The 19,815-nt window shown below is 39.0% G+C and overlaps 1 protein-coding gene across 1 annotated transcript in view; it reads right to left on the bottom strand.

The window, feature by feature from the left end:
* The window catches only part of LOC121894315 (receptor-type tyrosine-protein phosphatase gamma-like), a 486,290-nt gene that overhangs the window by 369,387 nt on the left and 97,088 nt on the right, over nucleotides 1-19,815 (bottom strand). Inside the window, exon 2 of the mRNA XM_042406838.1 lies at nucleotides 6,677-6,793. Within this exon, the coding sequence (XP_042262772.1) occupies nucleotides 6,677-6,793 (117 nt within the window). The remainder of the gene's footprint in view (nucleotides 1-6,676; nucleotides 6,794-19,815) is intronic.

Below are 19,815 nucleotides of genomic sequence, written 5' to 3'. Positions count from 1 at the left end.
TATTTTGTTGGTTGACTAACTATAGAAACAAAGGCGATGGATATAACTGGTATATACTGTACACTACGTGGCAAAAAGTATGTAGACACCCAAACATTACATCCATATGTGATATTTGAAAATGTGATTCCAAAACCATGAACAATAATCTGCTGCTCTTACAGCCTCCACTCCTCTGGTTTCCAGCAAATGTTGGAACCTGGCTGCAGGGATTTGCTCCCATTCAGCCAAAAGAGCATTAGTGAGGTCCAACACTGATGTTTGGTGATAAGGCCTGGCTCACAGTCTGCCTTTCAGTTCATCCCAAAAGTGTTGGTCCATGATGTTTTTGCCTTTTCAGTATAGCCATGAGTGTTATGTTTTACTATGTAAAATGCAGGCAGCTCCAGGTACATTCCATAGAGATAAAGACATATTCAAAGAAATGTACTGCTTAACCTTACGTATGATGCTGAACCAACGGTTGAAACAGTCACATGAAAATTCACAAGCTATTCAGTGCAGTCGCTGGTTCAATGTATCCAGTTTGTTTGTATGAGAGAACATAAACCCGAGACTCCAGTCTTGCTGTGGTGTCCTCAAATTCATTACACCTCAACTAATTTTATCTGCTAAAGGTAATAAAATCAATATCTTAGCATCAATACAAAGACGCATTATATGATTTGCATAACTTTGTATTTTAGAGTAGCTGTGACTGTAGCTCTACCTTTGTGGATTGCAGCAATTTTAGGTAGTCCAGGACGTCTCCAAAGTGCAGCTAAATATACATGAAGAATGTATAGATCCCTATGAGAAGGTTGGTCTTATCTGTTGACCTCCTCCACCATGGAATCAGAGGTTAGGGGTCATGCTTAGTTACAGAACAGCACCTCAGAGCTGATATGGATTTACTGTAGTGGCGCTTGAGCTTAGTCATCTGGACTTCCTATTTAAACTTGAGTCTCAAATCAGAGCATAACGCATCACAATATAAAATGAAGTGAATCTGAAGGTTGAAAGTGCCGACAGTAAAAACCTCGCATTTCTCTTTCACTGATATTTCAAACAGCAGCAGCAACAATCAGCAGGAAAATTCAAAAACGTGATGTGAAAAGGTCAAGACAAAGTGGAGAAAACTTTTGAGAAACGTGACAACTCAGAACATGTTTTTTTTTTTAAATAGCTGCCAAATCTACCAGATAAAACAACAATTCACGTCATCAGTAGAAGTGTGAATCATGACCCTCTTGTTAAAAATGTTCTTAGCTGTCCTCTTAATCCACAGACCCTTAAGAAAAATATGGCATACTGCAGCAAAACACAACTTTTGTTGCACCATGTCATTGAGACTCTGTGTTATAAGCATCCGCAGCAGTCATTCCACTTCTTGTCAGTGTGGGTGTCAGAAGAAATAGAGACAGCAACAGTGCGATGCTAACTTTTTTTTTCATACATAGGAGGGATACTAAAGGAACAGTCCTCAGGTTTTGGGCCTTAACAAGATACAACATGTAAATCGCACTAATTTGAGAAAAAAATGAAAATATTTGACAAAGAGGGCAAATCTAGTAAATATGAAAAACACTGACATGCGTTTCCAAACATGTTAACACTGAACAAACTATGCTTCGGTATTTCTTTTCCAATTTCTGAATATAATGCTCTGTTACATAGACATTTTCATATTCAGATGTGGAAAAAATAAAGACAACGCCACTTACTGCCAGGCTAATAAAACTGCTTTCCCTCATGAGTAAAATGACTGTAGAACATATCATCGATTTCCATCTTCATTTACTCACTTCAAGGCTGCAGCACAAAGGCCTGAGAGCTCTCTGATGGTGACTAGTGTTGAATGGTAAAATGGCTCGACAAGGAGCACGCAAATTAGGTTCGCCTCTCCCGTCGATAGCGAGCCTTGACATTGTGCAGGTCTGAAAAATTAATTTCCAGTCAAGTGTGTGTGTGTGTGTGTGTGTGTGTGTGTGTGTGTATGTGTGTGATTGTGTGTATAAATGGTATAAGACAGGGGTAGTGGATTGTTAATACCAGCATGTGGAGTCTTTCAAAGCAGCCACTCTGGTCTTTCAATTGTCCAACAGCCAGGGAGCGAGAGCCAATCAATTTGACCTCAACTTGTCACAGTCAGCTCATTGCAAAAGACGGCCTCTTAAAACTATACGGCAAAGCACTTGTAATTATGCAGAATGGGGAACATATATCATGGTAAGGGTCGTATAGTATATTTAATGGTTTATATTGCATATCTTATGCAAGGCCTGACCAATGGAACTACTATGAGGTTAATGTGAGTAGTAAAACTTTGAGACTCAGCTTCATAATGACTTGCAGTTAATATAATTAAAGTTACATTCACACAATAATTATTTTGATTCATCTGATTACAGTGTCACTTGCATAATTAGTGAATGACAGTATAGATAATTCAACGACAAATCATAATCAGTATTGTAATGGCTACATGATAAAACTGCACACTAGAATACAGTATGAATTAGTTATTGTATGTTTAGCTTTAGATACTCACTGACGAGATTTGCTTGTCAAGCCTAGAGTTCTGGCATTTAATGCTCACAGTGACCTATATAGAATAAATCTTAAGTACAAACAAGATGCTATTCAGGTCATCTGCAGTTGCCGCTTGATTAGCTTATTGTTTTTGGTGCAGTATAAAAGACGTGTGAAATGGAAGGTGCTACTGGTTCTGAAAGCATTTTCTACTGTACATCTCAACTTCAAAGTCTTTTGAAAATGAATAGTTCAACATTTTGGGAAACACACTTATTTGGTGTGTTTTGGACAGAGCCTAGCTGTTCCCAGTCTTTATGTGAAGCTAGGCTAACCACGTCCTGACTTTGAGCTCTGTATAAAGAAACATGGGAAAAAATTAAACAATACTATCAGTTTATGTAATGGTCACTAGTTTTTTAAATCATGTATTTTCTGCTATAAATACTATGCTACCCATGAGCCTCAGCTGCCGTTGCTATGGAGAAGAGGTCAATCAGAGTTTGAGCAATAAGTAATACAGCATCATGCCATATGTGAAGAATTCATCAAACATTACATCAGAATCCAAAAGTGAATTGATTTAAACTGCTGGATGTTCTATCAATTTTAAGTTCAGTGATTGGGTGTTTCTTACTGAAATGCTCCATGGTAGTAGTAGTTCATATCTCTAAACCTAAACATAAGCAAATTCTGACAATTTTCCATGCCATATGCTGCCGTTTTACAAAATATTTACAAAGCTTTTATTTTCTTCAATTGTCATAATTTGTTGAAAAACCAAAAAAAAAAAAATGTAAGATGTTTGTATACATCCCAAATTAATTGTGCTTCTCTATCCCAAAATGATAGAGAAGCACAAGCACGGGTTTACTGAGTGAATATTTGTCTTTTTCAGTCTCTCTTTCTTTGTCTCTCATTCTGGAGCTATAGTGCCGTCCCCAGATAACACTTGATTTGTCAGCACTGTGCTGGGTTTTAATCTGCCATTCTGATCAGGCAGAGGGCAGAACAGCCATGGCCCGCTGAGGTCCTGATTGGAGTTTGTCAGACCTCTGGAGGATGTGATTAGAACAAGCTAATTAGGACAGATGGAAGTTTAGGAAACTTTGGAGAAGTCATCAGAGGAGCAAATGTGAGAGGGAAAGGAAAAAGTGTGTGTGTGTGTGTGTGTGTGTGTGTGTGTGTGTGTGTGTGTGTGTGTGTGTCAGAGAAGATGATATTGCTCAAACTCTATAATGGAGAAGAGTGTGGAGTATAGAAATATAAAGGATTTGTCATGCAACAATGAAAACACACTGGTCACTTTCCACATCATCCACCTCCTAATATCTGTTAAGATTAGCTTGAACTGAGGATTGAGGTTGTAAAGTTGTTTCTAGCAGAGCATTCGTGTCTACAGTCTGTACTGGACAGATGGTAGTGAAGAGTACACCTTACATAATAGTGGCCAATAAGACCCAGGCTGTAAAAAAAACCAAAAAAAAACCCCCCAAAAAAACTGAATTTTCCCCCTAACTTCTCTCTGTGACTCTTGCAATGACACAATAATAAAATACCCACCAGTATTTCATCCTGCTGTTTCTCTATTGTTTGCTTGTCTTGCCTGGATCCTGCCCACCATTACATCAGCATCTTATGTAAGAGCTGCGATCAAACATGTGCGGGGGGACAGCAGGAGAGCATCGGTAGATCTTAGCATCAGCAGCCGCAACACTAAGTGAAACTGTCACCGGCTCTGTTTTTACCCACAAGCTCCTGCGATCTCACAGGCACAACGGGCAACCAATTAGGGTTAGATGAGCGAGCGGAAATATTTAAATAAATAAACTAAAAGATCATTTGTGGCCCGGGGCTCGCGTCACTTGCATGGTGAAAGATTAATGCTGCCCCTCTGAAAAAAAAACGAAAGGCTCTAAAGGGACAGCGGAAGTGGCTTTTTTCTCCTCTGAAGCACTGGTACAATAAAAAAGAGCCCAGAGATGCCTCCAGGCCAGAGGAGCAGCCAGGAGAGATGAGGAGAGCAGTTGAGAGAGGAAGAAACAGAGACAGAGGGAGGGAGAGAGAGAAAGAGGAAGGTATATAACTGCTTTCACTCTAAAACACACACACACACTCACACAGCATGCTCTAAATCACACAACTTTGTTGTACTGAACTTGTAAAGACCTTTCACTCACTGAAATCGCTAACATCTTAACCCTCAGCCAAACTAGGAATCTTTAAACTTGTATATTCTAAAAAAACAAAAGCTGGTGTTCAGTAATGGTTGAGTCTTTAATAATATGAGGGCATGGTCAAAAGCTGGTCGCTAATTTTGTCCAATAGAGTTGCAAAGTGGGAGGGGCCATTGGTTTTTGGAAGTGTATTTCACTATTCTGTATTTTAACATTTTATTTAAACAATCTCCTCAACGTTACTGAACCTAGATAATGTAATGATCCCATAAGTTTATATTATGACCACCAGTTTCAATTATTTCAACTTCGTTTCAGAGAAATTACATTTTGTTTGTGATTTTGGTGGATTGCTAAGACAATACACATGAGCCTTGGTAGCTGTTGCTATGGAGAAGAAGCCACGGGCGCGAATCAGAGCGTAATGGATTCAAAACCCTTTGTCTCTGAAGTTTTAAAGAAAATGTGGCGCCATTCACTCAAAAGTGGCCCAAAAATTAAAAATGAACTGGTTCACACTGTAGATTATAAAATCACTTTTCTCAGCACCATAGTCTTTAGCTTCTGCCTGCTCGGTTAAATCATAATTAACTTCTACTCCAACATTTTTATGTACACAGTCTTGTACCTTCAACTTTTTACTGAAGAACCAGATATTTTCTAACACACTTCTTTTGTTCTGATGATTCAACCAGGAGAGTTTCATGTAGAAGTGCTCAAACTGTGAGTCATGTAATATTGTCATGGGAAAAATGAATCCTACTTCACAACTCTATTAGTCTTACTTTGCTGTTCTTTGTGTTCCCTGTTACAGTAACATACTGTCAGTGAAACTACACTTCCTGCAGATGTTTCACATTAAAATCCTCCATAATTAGTAATTGTAGTAATTAGAAACTCAACATGACATTGTTGTTGTACTGATGGAATTAATGCTGTGGAAATATACATCATCCTGAATCATGACAAAAAGATAAATATTAAGGAAAGTGTTGAGTTGAGGCCACAATTTGAGAATTTACTGTGATTGAATCCCTCAACAGGGTTTCCACATTTTCCATGACATTTACAGTGCTTAAAATCTTGATCCAAAAAACGTCTTTATTGCCTTATTTCCATATCATTCCAGTGCTTCTTGCATGCCAACTAAATGCGACAACTCCCTCTTGTTCTGTGAACGATATATCATACAGGATAAGACGGTTTATCTCTTGCAGTTCATCTCGTGTCATTTATTTGATTTCCTGCCCTTGTAAACCGCAATATGTGGACAAAAACAATCAGGAAATGCTCTGTTGCCAGGCGTTTTAAGGAAGCCAGTCCCCCGCAGAAGAGGAGGAGACATGATTAGACGCCTGTTGCAAAATACATTTAGACTTCTGGTCTCAAAGACAAAATATTTTATATATAATATATATATGAATATATATGGCTGCTGCGTGGCTGTGCAAGCTATGACACTGTTATGATCCATTTACTCCCTTTGGATTATTCTTTGTGGGCCCATGGTGACTCATTTCCTTTAATTATCATCGGTTATATAATTACTGGAAATGCTTTTGTGTTAGCAAAAGAACTGATGGCAGTCTAAAATGTATTCTACTGTATTTTAGATTTTTGCAATCTTTTGTTACTTTCACTATGTCAGTAATCTCTTTGATATGCAGAGTCTTTTCTTGTTCTGGGGTTTTTGAACCTATGCATCTGAAACACCACATTTATGGACATAAGAAGAATGGCACAACAATCCTAAGCTATCCCAAGACATTTCTAAGATAGGTGTTGCTCTGATACATGCACCAGCTATTTAACCCAAATTTTATGTGAATTGTGGGGTTTCAGAGCCTCCCAAAGGCTTCTAATTTAAAATACTATACCCATTAACCAGGGCAGATGGAAACAACTAAAGGCACATCGGATTTTTTTTTTTTTTTTTTTTACAAAACTCAGACTGGTTCTCACAGGGAAAGAAGTACACAAACACACACCTGAGTAGGCCCAGTAGGTCTCCTCGGTGGCGGCTCTCCGGAGTCGTGTCCCGCCGGCCGTAGCTCTGCGAAGGCCTTGGATAGGGGCTTGGGACTCGGCTTGGCTTCCTGTCAGCGCTGTGGGGGAGAAGAACATGGGGACAGGCGAGTTAGCATAAACAGCAGCTGAGCTTCGGCAGCACTCTGCAACCCTGCCTGGATACCTGCTGGGCAGGATGACAGCCAACTGTGTCCTTAGCTGACTTACCACGCAAGCTGCCTCATAATAACATTCACAGTGGGAACAAAGGTCAACAACAAAGAATAACTACACTGTGGAACTGCACTCTCTAGAAAACACACCTGGTTACCTCACCTACATTCAAGAACAACCTCAGTCCTCAGTGACTGAGACCAAAAGGGTTCAGCACCATTAAAAAAAATTGCAGTCAAATACAAAAACACCAGAAGGAAATAAACAAATATCTGCTTTGGCCGATGTCAAGAGCCCTCTTCCTGACTTTGGTGACTGGTTAATCTGGCCATGGTCGTGTGGCCTTGGTGCAACAGTCAGTGATCGCATTAGTGAGTGTGCAAGTGTAAACTGAGAAAGGCCTATCAAAAATCTGCAAGAGCCTCATGGAATGACACATGAGTGGGTGTAAAGTTGAGCATCTCCCTGCACTTACTATTCTATTTAACTATTTACTCCTTTAATATTCATTCTAGGGATGATCCACTCATCTCATAAATTGACCTTTGTGTCTTGATGCATCGTCTATGTTTGGGTCACTATAGCTCTGGTAGGATGTATTGTAGAAGTTGCTGTTTGAACGTTAAACTACTACATCTACTATACATGTGAACAAAATATGCATTCACAGAGGATGTCATCCCTGTCCTGAGGAAAGTTACATAGTGACTTGAGTAACAAGTTGATAAAATATAAACTAGAACTGGATGTTAATCTCAGGTCTCCTTCATCCAAAATTATTCCAAAATAAAAAGGTGCTCATGGTAAAACACCAGCAAAGCTTGAATATTAAACAACAGATGTCTTCATTAGGTTTACAGGATTGCACTCATTGTTCAAAATAAATATTTTAAATGGCATCAAACATGGTGACCTTAAACCAGTCAGATACTAGTAAATGTCTTAAGGTTCAGACCTTTTAAAAACATAAAATCCCCTCTCACGTTCGCATTTCTTACAATTTAATTTCTCATCTATTTCATTTGGGAGTGGAACGTTCAAATGGAAAATCAAGAACCCCTCTGCTGGTTTCATGTGTGAACCTTTAAATCGTCTCCTCCTGGGCTGAGAGACCTTCTTGATCACTGATAAAGAAAAAGCAGAGATGGAACGCTTGGTTTCTTAAAGTGGAGGACAGGATTTCTGACAGCTTCTCTCCTAATGGCTCCACTGTGCTCTGTGATTTGGCCTTTTAAATATCTTTCACAGGGCAAAAAATCATGCTGAAAGGAAATGACTGGAGTTTCTTTTAGACTTACTGAAGGCCACCTTTAATTTTCCATTTATAATAGAAGAGTCAGCCAAAACACAGTGCAAATCTAAAGAGGCTTGTTTTAACAGTTCACTTTGATTGAGGAAGTTTTGGGGCATTATTTGGCCCAATATATTTTAGGATATATTCAAATAGTTGCCTATGTTTGTATGCTCTTTGCAATGTATGTACAACTATGGGCCTAATCCACAAAAGGACTGCATGGCTTTTGCAGCTGCTAAAACTGTTCAAATGAGATAAAAAGATAGTGTGTAAATTCACCACAAACTGCGCTGCCAAGCAAATGGCGTCATGCTGCGCCTGCGCCATCTGCATGTATGTTAAGTAGATAATATTCATACATTCGGCACAAAATTGGCCTGTTTATATGTAAATAAGCCTTGTTACAAAAACAGTCTAATTCACAAAGACCAGCACCGATTGCCACATGCAATTAGAGTGGAGTTCTTACTGTCTTCAGATAGTTGGTGGTAACTGCGCGCACACTCACTCACTCTCTCTCTCTCTCTCTCTCTTCAAATCTTCAGGCTTGTGAGGCTTGGATGATATTGAATTGATATTGAATGATATTAAAGGCGAAATCTACAGTCAGACATGGTGGGTATCAAGTGGGGTTGTGGGCTTATCTTGGATTTGAAAATAAAAATAACAGCACGGAGCTCAGGATTCAGAAGTTATAGGTAATAGCCATAAAGTGGTTAAATGTGGCTTGATGTGCAGCTGTATACACCAGGATGTCCTGGCACAGGGTAATGGGAAATTGCTGATTACTCAATAAACACACAAAGAGAGCATTGTCAGGTTATGAAATAATGTAATCAAATAGTACAATCAGAAGTATAATGCATCATAGTTCTGGAGACAAAGATACCACCTAGCTATCTTTACTTTGTATGAAAGGTTGGCACTTAACCAGTCCCTTAAATACTACTCGTACAGAATTTAAGACATCTGTTTACTAACCTTACAGATCAGCAACCAACCCTCAGATAGAAACACAAGTCAAAAGTTCAACTAACCTAGGAACAGTCTTTCTTCATGACCATATATGACAGTACATAAGCATGCACCAAGTAGCATCACAAAATAACATCACTACTATATTAAATTAAGGACAAACCACACTATCCTCTAAAGCTTATCAGATTTACACATAAACATCTACATAACTACAGTTTATCTTATCACTGGCTCAGGTAAGGGTATAACAGAATAAACTTAACTGTTAGACACACAACTGCCTCATCTTACACAGCAAAGAACTAAGTTTAGAATAGACATAGCACAGAAGAATTTAGAACATGTGTGAAACACAAACTAACACTAAACTGAACTTAAACACTATCTGAAACATGTATGATATATTGAAGAAATACATCAAATGATAACCTGTTATTCAGTTTTCTTTTACAACAGCACAAGTGGATCTGACTGCTGTTTGCAAGAGAATTTGTCCAGCAAAACGAGCAACGCAGACTGGTCTTCGGGAAGTCCAGGGAACACTAAAGTAAGTCTGTTAGTTTACATAACCAATATATAACTGTAAGTCATTTTCTACGGTATGGCTCTTGTGTTAGTTACTTTTAAGGTGCACAAACAACTCTGCACACCCTGCCTGTCTCTGTGTGTATAAGATATTTATCATCTGAGTGCTGACTTATGATAATGAATATGATGTACATTTAGACCTGCAGCAGGATGTCTTTTGGTTGTGGATGTTTGTTGTTTTCTATTGTTTCATTTGTACATTTACGTGTAAATAGGTTTGACCAGTCGTGTGTGAATTTTTGTGTCGGATCAGAGGCGTTAATCCGAGCATGTATATGTATGTGTTCATCATGTATGTAGGTGTGTGGTGTTGGACTAAAAATGTGTTCTGTTACATTACTCCATATTCATACATCAGCAATATGGGATACATATTTCTGTTTCAGTGCAAGGCTAGGCTCCCCACCCCCCTCCTCATGCCATGAATGGCATGTGGATCTGGCCCTAAGCCTTTTATTTCTGATAACATCGTCAATAGAGGGAGTAGACACAGGGAAAGACTAGAAACATGCAGCCTTATTGCAACCGAATGAGACTCGATGCGTTCGACGCACCAGCCTGCACACACTGCTGTGATCATTCTGTACAGCACTTCTTTTTGATTGCAGAACAGAACACACGTTTCATTTTTATGTGGAGTATAGACTAATGAAGTGAATTAGGTGTTAGTTAACAAGTCTAAAAATGCTGTGGCGAGTTGTAAACCTGTACAGTAACACTGTTCTATACATGGAAAAAGAGTCCACTGCAGAGAGAGAGATCCAGTGGAAACATGTCACCATTTGAAACATAGACTAGTCACCAAAGTGCCTGGTGTAGAAAAAATAAAAAATAAAAAAGTTCATCTAAAAAAAAAAAAAAAAAAAGTTATTTTCCACCAAATTTAGTCCTGTTTCAATGAGGCCTGGCTATATTTTCACTTGTGAATCACCAAAGTCGAGCTCACTGAGCTGTGCTGTTCTTAAAGTCAAATGTCAGAAAAATAGAACAGAAAATCCATAATGCATTCTGCTTTTCACTGGCCACAAAGATGAGATTTACACTTTTACAACTATGTATGTTTGAGAATTTTAGTGAATAGTGTATTTTGGTGATTTACAAAAAAAAAAAGCAAACATGGATTTCCAGTTTTTCAATACATGATGTATGCTAGCAATTGAAAACCAATGCTGGCTAGGCTGAGTTACTAGACAACACCTTCACATCCATCCTGTGGAGGTCAGCCAAAAACATGACTTTATTTATGAAGTACATAAAGTAACCATACACACACAATGTAACAACTTAGGATAGAAAGATAATTCTGTATATAACAACTAGTTTAGGTCATTCATCCTATCATCCTGTCATATGAAATGCAACTTAACCATTCAGACACAAGGAAGCCAATCCTACCAGCTATGATACATAGTAATTAGGAATATGATGAAATCATTACAATGAGGTCAGATGATGGGACAGGTTGTAAACAAGACACTATATCCAGATTATGGAAGTCAAATTAAGTGAGCACATGTGAAATGCTGTTAATAATCCCTCATTGGACAGGAAAACTGTGTGTTCAACTACAGCAAGCACAGTGGGTCAAAGCTGAAGCAGGGAGTGAGTCTGTAAACAGTGATGCATGATTACAATGGATGCTTTCATAATTTTACCTTTTGCTGTTGTCTTTTCTTCCAAGATAAATTTGACTAACCTAATCTGTCTTGTTTTTAAAGATGTCCCAAATCTCAGCTGCTAACATGGTGAGTATAATGTTATAACTGATAATAATGGTGGAGTTCAACAAAGACTGAATAACATCACCATTCTACATACAACCAACTTCATCCATCACCACTGCTGCAAGAGTGCCAGTAAAGTAGTCTATACTGGAGCATTCAAGTTGTATTAAAGAGGGCCGAGTGTGTTTTTACTGTAAGTGTGTTTGAGTTCCATTTTTTTCAGTGTCATGTGTTCTCGTGCTGGGATTTGTGCTGTTGAGTTTCAGTGGGGAATCTCACCTTAGACCACTATAAATACACTGTGGCAGCATCAGGAGGAGGAACTGCCATTTCACATATGACCCCACAATGACCAGCTGTGATTATGTGAACACAGGGAGGTGTGTGTGTGTGTGTGTGTGTGTGTGTGTGTGTGATATCTGAGCATCAGTGGGGAGAGGCTGAGCTGTCTCCATATGGACACCAGGCAAACCTGAAAATGTCAATCATGTCGTAATGGAAACTCATAGTCTCCAGCTTTTTGCAAGACATTGTGGGGGAGAGTTAAAGACTCAGGATGAACACAACCCACGTCCCCCTCCTCCCCCTTAACGCCCCCCCCCCCCCCCCCTCCTCTTGTTTTAATTCTTTGGGATGTAAGCGTGGCTCATGTCTGTGAATGCCAATGGGAGGCAGCTCTATGGCTTTTCTATGAATTACATTATTGATTCCCAATACTGCTCAGAACAGAAAATGTAATTATGCATGGACCCTGCCCTAACCCCTTCATCCTCTCTTCTTTCCCTTCCCTCTTTCTTTTTCTTGTCTTTCACTCGGTGGCTTTTCATCAATTTGTCTTTCACTCCTGCCTTCAGTAACCTGTCCACCCACCCGTTCCCCTACCTCACCTGACCACTCTCAGCCTCTGAGTGTATTGTCCTTCAATCATGTCATGATGGCCACGGCTTTCCTGAACTGCTCTGCAGCAGCATCAGTACTGCTGTCTCTACACTGCAAAACACTCTCCATTGCACGGGAACACTACATCTTGCACATTCAAGATACACATACTACATAATAGATTTAAGTCTAGAAAAGTGACAATCAGCATGTCACATATGTACAAGGGGTGTGGCCATATACAAATACGTTATTCAGCAAAGCACAAATAGTGGGTTTCTTACGAATATTTGTTTCATACAAATATTTAAAAAATTAGGAACTAGGAAACTAGGAAAAAAAAAAAAAAGTCAAATACCAGTGCGCAGGTTGGTAACATCACTATCTCTGCTCCGCTGTTACGTCTATCAGCAGGTCTCAACGAGGGGAGTCACATCCACCTGCTATATGATGCACATTTCCTAATTTGGACATCACTCCTGGATCAACTGACACTTTAATTTTCTAAAATTAAAAGCGTAATAAAAACAAAAACAGGATTTTTAAGCCTCTTTCCACTTTTATTCGAATACAAATACAAATAATTTTGCTGTCTCAACAAATACAGATACCAATACAAATACTGGACCCTCTGCACATCCCTAATATGTACCAAACCAACCAGAGAATGCTTACATGCTAATGTCATTTGCTGCTCTTCAAAATTCCCAAACTTCATTCACAAGACTAAAGGCTAAATAAGACTAAATGTTTTTGAAAAAAGACTTTTTGAAGATACAAAACACTTTCACACTAGTTCTGTTGGAAATTTTCGCTGAGATATTATTAATCCGAGGAAAACAGAGTCCTCATCCTTGAAGCCTTTTCTCTCATAAGTGAAATAATATCATTCAACCAGAATATAAATCCCATATTTGTCCATTCTTTCTATCAGTCACACACTCACACTCTCTCCTTCTCCTGCAGTTAGCATTTTTCAGACTGTTTGTCCTTTTTGAGTTTCTCATCATCTGGGACAGCAGTAATTCTTGACTACTTGATTCAGTCCACTTTAAGTTTCTGCAGTAAAGATGTCAGGAGGCACTTTGGACTCATCATGAATTGATTTCCTCTACGGCAGAAACACATGTTGCACACCTTCAGAAACTCCTGCAGGTTCAACTGAGCTAACCAAACACTTTAAGTGTTGACTGACTAACTCTCACTGTAAACAGACTTGAAGACACTCGCTAGACTGGCAACATGAAAGCTACAAACAACCCATAATGCAACACCCTCTATAATAGTAGATGTTATACAGGTGTGCTGTCCATTCGAAAAGATCTCTGGTCTGGAGAACAGTAAACAAAAAAAACAAACAAACATCTAGTCCTTGAATATATAAGATGACTCACATTTTTTCAAATATAATTTCCAGAATAAAATGCTGTCTTAAATTCTGGTCTATATGGTGATATGACACACACACAGCTCACGTTTATTTAAACCTGATTTGAGTATTATGTAGTATATTTGTGGAGTAATTTTGCAACCTCCACAACCACCATGTTTTTCCTAAAAAACTGTGCAGAAAAGACCAATGACAACTCAGCGAGTGGTGCGTTTATGTCTGAGTAAACGTCAATCATCTATTACCTTTAAAAACCCTGAGACACGATGCCGGGCATTCTTTCCATATTCTGAGACTGGCTAGAACTAATACTGTGTGAACTTGACTCATCATATCAACAAAGATAAACTTTTTTTTTTCTTTCTTTTTTTTTTGGTTAGCATTCAAGGACAACAGCCCCATGAGGCTTTGAAAGCACAATTGCCTCATGAATAAATGGAAGTCTCTATGAAGAACCAGTTGGTTTGAATTGGTTGAAGAGGCTGAATTAATTTATAAATGAGTTAATTAATTCAGTTTATCCCACAAGCAATTTTTTCATTTTGTTTTCAAATGTTTTTTTCATTTTTAAAAATTGTTTTAGACCTAATAGAGGACAGAAATTACTTGAGATGGAGCTTTTTTTTTTGCAGTGTATTACTGCCTCACTCCTTCCTTCCTTGTATCTTCCTCCTCTGTTTTCATTCCTCTTTGAACCCTGGGGGGGGGCCTCCAACCCCAATCCTCCCCCCTCCCATATCACATCTTGGTCATGGCTGCTCAGATGTGTCCGATCACTTAGCCGGCTTTATTTACCCAGAGCTCATGCCCCATTAAGGCAAGCGGACAGACTCAAACTGAATCTATACTGTGGGGTGGGGGGGGGCTTTCCTACAGGCTCCTACCACAAGAATAACAATGTTTAAGTCAGTGACAGCGAAGAGAGACGGCGGGCGGATTGAAAACAGAGGTGAAGGACATTGAAGGAGATGAGGAAGGAGAGGAATGACAGATGAGAATAGGAGGAGGAGGAAGATAAGATGAGGCTAAAAGCAGAGAGATGGGCTTAAGGAGAGCTGGAGAGGGGGTGAAGGAGAAGCCGGAAGAGGAGGAATATGAAGTAAGGAGAGCACATGAATAGGAGAGGAATTAAGCATCAACGATAAAATTACACTCTTCTCCTAGCAACAGTTACCGGGTCACTGATGGACAGCCTGCTGCATGGCAACCAGTCAGCAGCAGAGGATGAGAGGAGGCGAGATGAACAGAGGCCTACTGTTGAGCTACGGGGGAAGAATAGGAGAAAAGGAGGAGGAAGGGAGAGGGGGGGCTGGGGTGATGTCAAGGGGAAGATATTCGAAAAATACAGTGTCCTGCATTTGTATACCTAAATGTTAACATTATAGGCATTTAGCAGATGTTCCTCCCCACAGAGACTGAATGAGCTCTGGTAAAAGAAAGAATGCACACTGTGGAGCCAGTTGGAACTTTGGTTTTCAGGCTTTTCACATTTCTGTGTCAGTCACACTCACTTGTGAGCTCTGAAAAAGAGGGGAGCTAGAGGAAGGCAGATCTGCCACTGTGAGGACAAAATGACTCCTGCAGCATATCATTATGACAGGAAGGTTTGAACGTTATAACTACAGTACAAGGTACACGCTGTCAAAAGGAGACAGCTTGTTCACGATGTATACAAGCTTTTGTCATTATTCCACAGATAGTTGAGGAGAGATGAATAGAAAATAACACTGACAGAGACTGACCACAGATGGTGAAACTTTTGAGAAAATGTTTCCAATTGTAGCGAGAAGGTATAAAAACACAATTAAAAGCACAATATGTCATTTCTGCCATTAGGGGGTCTCTCAATCAAAACAATAACAAAAGGCGGAGTGTGATGACAGTGTGAAGTAGTGTGGGATCATGGGAGTTGTTGTCTTCATTGTTAAACAACCAGCTTCTCCGGGATAGGATTACTTAAGTGTTCATTGTTCAGGATGATTTTACCAGGAGCCCAATTATCCACAGAGCAAACAGATCTGGTGACTAAAACAGGTAATAAAGCAGTTTCACATAAAAAAAAAAATCAGAGTTTCCCCGACGCTGTCCGGTGGACACAGGATGTACAGTAGGGGCTGCCAGCCGAGCTGCTGTTAACGTTTGCTCAGCTTGTTTCTCTGACAAGTTAAGATACAGACATTCAGCAGGTTTTCACCCGGAGCTGAATTATCCACAGAGGTCTCCTTCTCTCCAAAACAAATGTACATGGGTACGTTAGCCGAGCTGCTGCTAACGTTTGCTCAGCTTGTTTCTCTGATAAATTAAGATCTAGACGTCTGATGACCACAATGTATCATCTTGGATGTGTATACTCTTTGGTAGAGGGGTCTGACGCCATTGACAGGCGGCCAAATGAAACAGACTGTTACCTTGATTAAAATGACAGATTTCTCTGGGTTTGAACGTTGTTGGAAACATTTAGGATAATGTAAGTACACAACTCAACAAAATATATAACATAGGTCTAGTTGTTTTTAGACATTTTAATGCAGAATAGTTACATATTATAGCTTTAAGTAAGTGATAATACATGAGAAGGTATCCTGATATAAGACGATAATGAACACAGTGGAATATTATTATTTCCTATATCAAGACAGAGTGTATTATAGCCCATATAGCATGATAAAAAGAGAGGCTGTGTCTATCATTACCATCTTTTAAAGGTTATTTGAAGGCAACATGGATGACAAGGCCTTAAAGTGAAGGAAATTTGAACATCTACATTTTCACAACACATGCAAATCCATCAGCTGAGTAAGACCGTGATACCAGATAGTGAGTTGACCATGTGACCAGTCAGTTCAACACATGTTTAGGTTAGTTTGTTGTAATGTGGGAAGCAGCAGTGCCATTACTATGGTTTCCAGCAAACACCTTGAGGTCAGATTTAGAATGATAAACTAAACTGTCATGATATATGATAACAGTTTGAATAGAAAACTGGGGATGAATAATGGAAATGCTATAAAAGGAGATAGAAGTCTTTCTATTCAACAACGTTTAACATATCATGTCCTAATGACAGCAGTTATATGGTACTGCAGTGTAGATATACAAACCTTCATCCACCCATCCTTTCCTCGACTGCCTCCGCCCCACTATAGTCTCAGACAGACCCAGGCACCCCCACCCACCCCACCTGAGTGTCTGTCAGAGCTCATCTGCCTCAGCACACAGCAGAGAGACAGAGGAAGATGTAGGCTGTATATATATGGAAATGCATTTACCATCCTCCTGGTTTGCAGCAGTTTAAACCAGTCACTGACACACATACACATAGCTGAGTATTTTTAAAGGGTTTTCAATACACATAATAATACAATATACTTGTTAGCACTCAAGGTTGGCTTTATAATCATCAGCTCTGAGCTGGAAGGACATTTGGAGGATTTGGAAGCACAATTGGATGCACTAACAAAGTCAGGAAGTACATCTTCAACAAGCTAAGCCACATTTCTCAAATGCACCAGTGATTGTCACTTTTAATTAACAAGAAGTATTGCTTTAATAAAATACAGGATAAAGTTAACAAAAGTTTAATTTAAATCAATTATCTGATCAAAGAATAAGTTAACAAGATTTGTGAGCAAGCATTCAGAACCAATTTCCAGTACCTGACGGCTTTTAATACTCACTGTTATGGACACTATTCAGTCAGTAGTAAAAATATATTGAGGTTCCATACACAGTCCTAGCATCCACACATACACACACACACACACACATACATTCACACACAGTGCCCACAGTTTATTTTCCTCCATCAGACATATCAAAATGCTCTTCCTGTAACATCACCGCAGAGGCTCGTTGAGCTGTGCAGCATCCCGGTGCAGTGCACAGGTTGTGTGGTTATTGTTCCCACTACAAGTCCCCTGTGAAGTCAAGAAGCCACTGGTAGGACTCAGCTGTTGCCCAACGTTTTATAGCACTATGGAGCGTTCTCATTGTACCTACATTAAAAAGGAAATGCCCTTGTAAAGGCAGAAAGAAAGATGTGACACTTTTTCCCCCTTCAGCCTTCATCTGCTCATAGAAAAAAGATATTCAACAGACTTTTTCATTCTACATTTCAGAGGGAAATACAATACTTTCTGCTCCAAGATTACAAGATTTTACATACAAAACTTATGAGCAGTTTATAAAATATTCATTGGTATAAATTAAACTGCTATATCCAACCAGCTACAACATTACAGTACCTACAATTAAAGAGCATTTTGAATGCAGGACTTAATGAAATGTCTACTTTTGACTTTAATTAACCTCTTGATTGTCACTGTCATTGTCCCTTTATGTCTCTCAACCCTGTCTCATAGAAATAATGTTCATATACAACTAAACTGCAACAGCAAATACATTTTAAATGATGTTTCCTTTCAACATAATGAGAAAATGTATGTATAAGTTGCAATGTTGTAGCAAGTTGCAAAAATGTTGAATCTGAATGTAGTGAGTGAAATGTCCAGAGACCCACCAAAATATCCAATCCTGCAGTACAATACCTGTTAGAAGAAGCCACAGCATTATTCAACTTTTTATGGCAATGTTTAGACTTTGGCAGCATTTGATTAAGGTTAGGGTTGGTTTATTAACATGTAAGCAACACCATGATGATCTCTCACTAACCTGACCACACACACGGGACTCAAGGATAGAAACCTGGGTGTCTGGTGTCAGAGTCCTGCATCTTGTACACCGCCCATCCACCCTGAGCTCCTCCCTCTCACTTCAATGCCATATATATATGAAACACTTCATTCATTTGAAAAAAACGTTACCTGTGAACATAATCCAGGCAGAGATTACCAACACAATGTAACTGGGGAAACAAATTAGTTGTATGTGAACGCAATTTCTTGGAGACCGTTGAAAAAATATGATAAGATAATTTGGCAAAATCGCTTACATTTATACTGCATATCAACTTGTCTGAAATCACTTCCTACATGTTACCTTGTGCACTATTTTTACTTTCCACAATTTCATTTGAGTGTCCAGATTCTAGGTGTAACATTTATGCACAGTTTAGTAAAGAAGTAAGTAGAGTAAGAAAAGGGTAAGTAAAAAAGTAAAGAGTAAAAAAAAATAAACAAAAAAGTAGTAATAGAATTCTGAGTTGGATGATATCAGACAGCTACAATATCTCCCGAAGAAATGGCTGCCAAGCATTGGCATTGAACTAAACTCCAATATTATTACACTACAATCATTGTGTTGTAATTCATTGTTTGAGTCCATTGATTAAAAAGGGATTATACATGGTTTGTGTTTAGTTTCACTTGCAAACGAACTGCTGCAAATATAACACAATGCAAACGTCTCTTGACAGTATTTGGTGTGACTATTTTTGGTGGTGAGGTTAACAGTGGGGAGTAACCGTCTTGATTAAGCCTATCTAGCAGGTGCTGATGATAACAATTTATTTACTACTCACTGAAGAGTTAACTATTGACTTTTTAATAAGTTGGAAATGATACATAACTGAATGAGAAAGTGATTTCAGAAACAGTCTGCAGAAGATATTCAACTCCAAGATGTTTTTATGGCTACATTCTTTTACTTTGAAACATTTTAGATGTCTTTTGCATCATTTTTTTACTCATTCCCCCCAAACTCAGCCCAACAGTTTTGGTATCTTTGGAAAGTTTGAGGTGAATAGAATTTTTTTTTTAAAAAAAGTTCTGTCCATTTAAACAGTGCAACAAAAGTTTGTAAAGATGGAGTGGCTGGTAGCTCTAGCAGAGTTTATAACAATAGTGATGAAATGTGAAATCTTTCCTGTGCAGGTGGACTATGGCGGGCAGATTTTTTAGAACTCACACAGTGCACAAAGACATCCGCACAAACACACCAGTATACTGAGAGTGCATAGCAGTTGCATGGGAGACATGTACCAAAGTAACTCATTTTCTCTCCAATACTCCCCCTCAGCTTGTAGTGCCAGGAGTCAATAAAGCTTAAAGGAGCGGGGGCTTTGGCTGGCCTGGCCTTTTGTGTCCAAATACACTGCCGCTCGCACAAAAGTTCCTCTTGAGAAGAAAAATAGAC

Source organism: Thunnus maccoyii, chromosome 3 (assembly GCF_910596095.1).
Source record: "Thunnus maccoyii chromosome 3, fThuMac1.1, whole genome shotgun sequence".
Classification (NCBI taxonomy): Eukaryota; Metazoa; Chordata; class Actinopteri; order Scombriformes; family Scombridae; genus Thunnus; species Thunnus maccoyii.
Note: the sequence above shows the minus strand (reverse complement) of the source record. Positions and strands in the feature narration are given on the sequence as shown.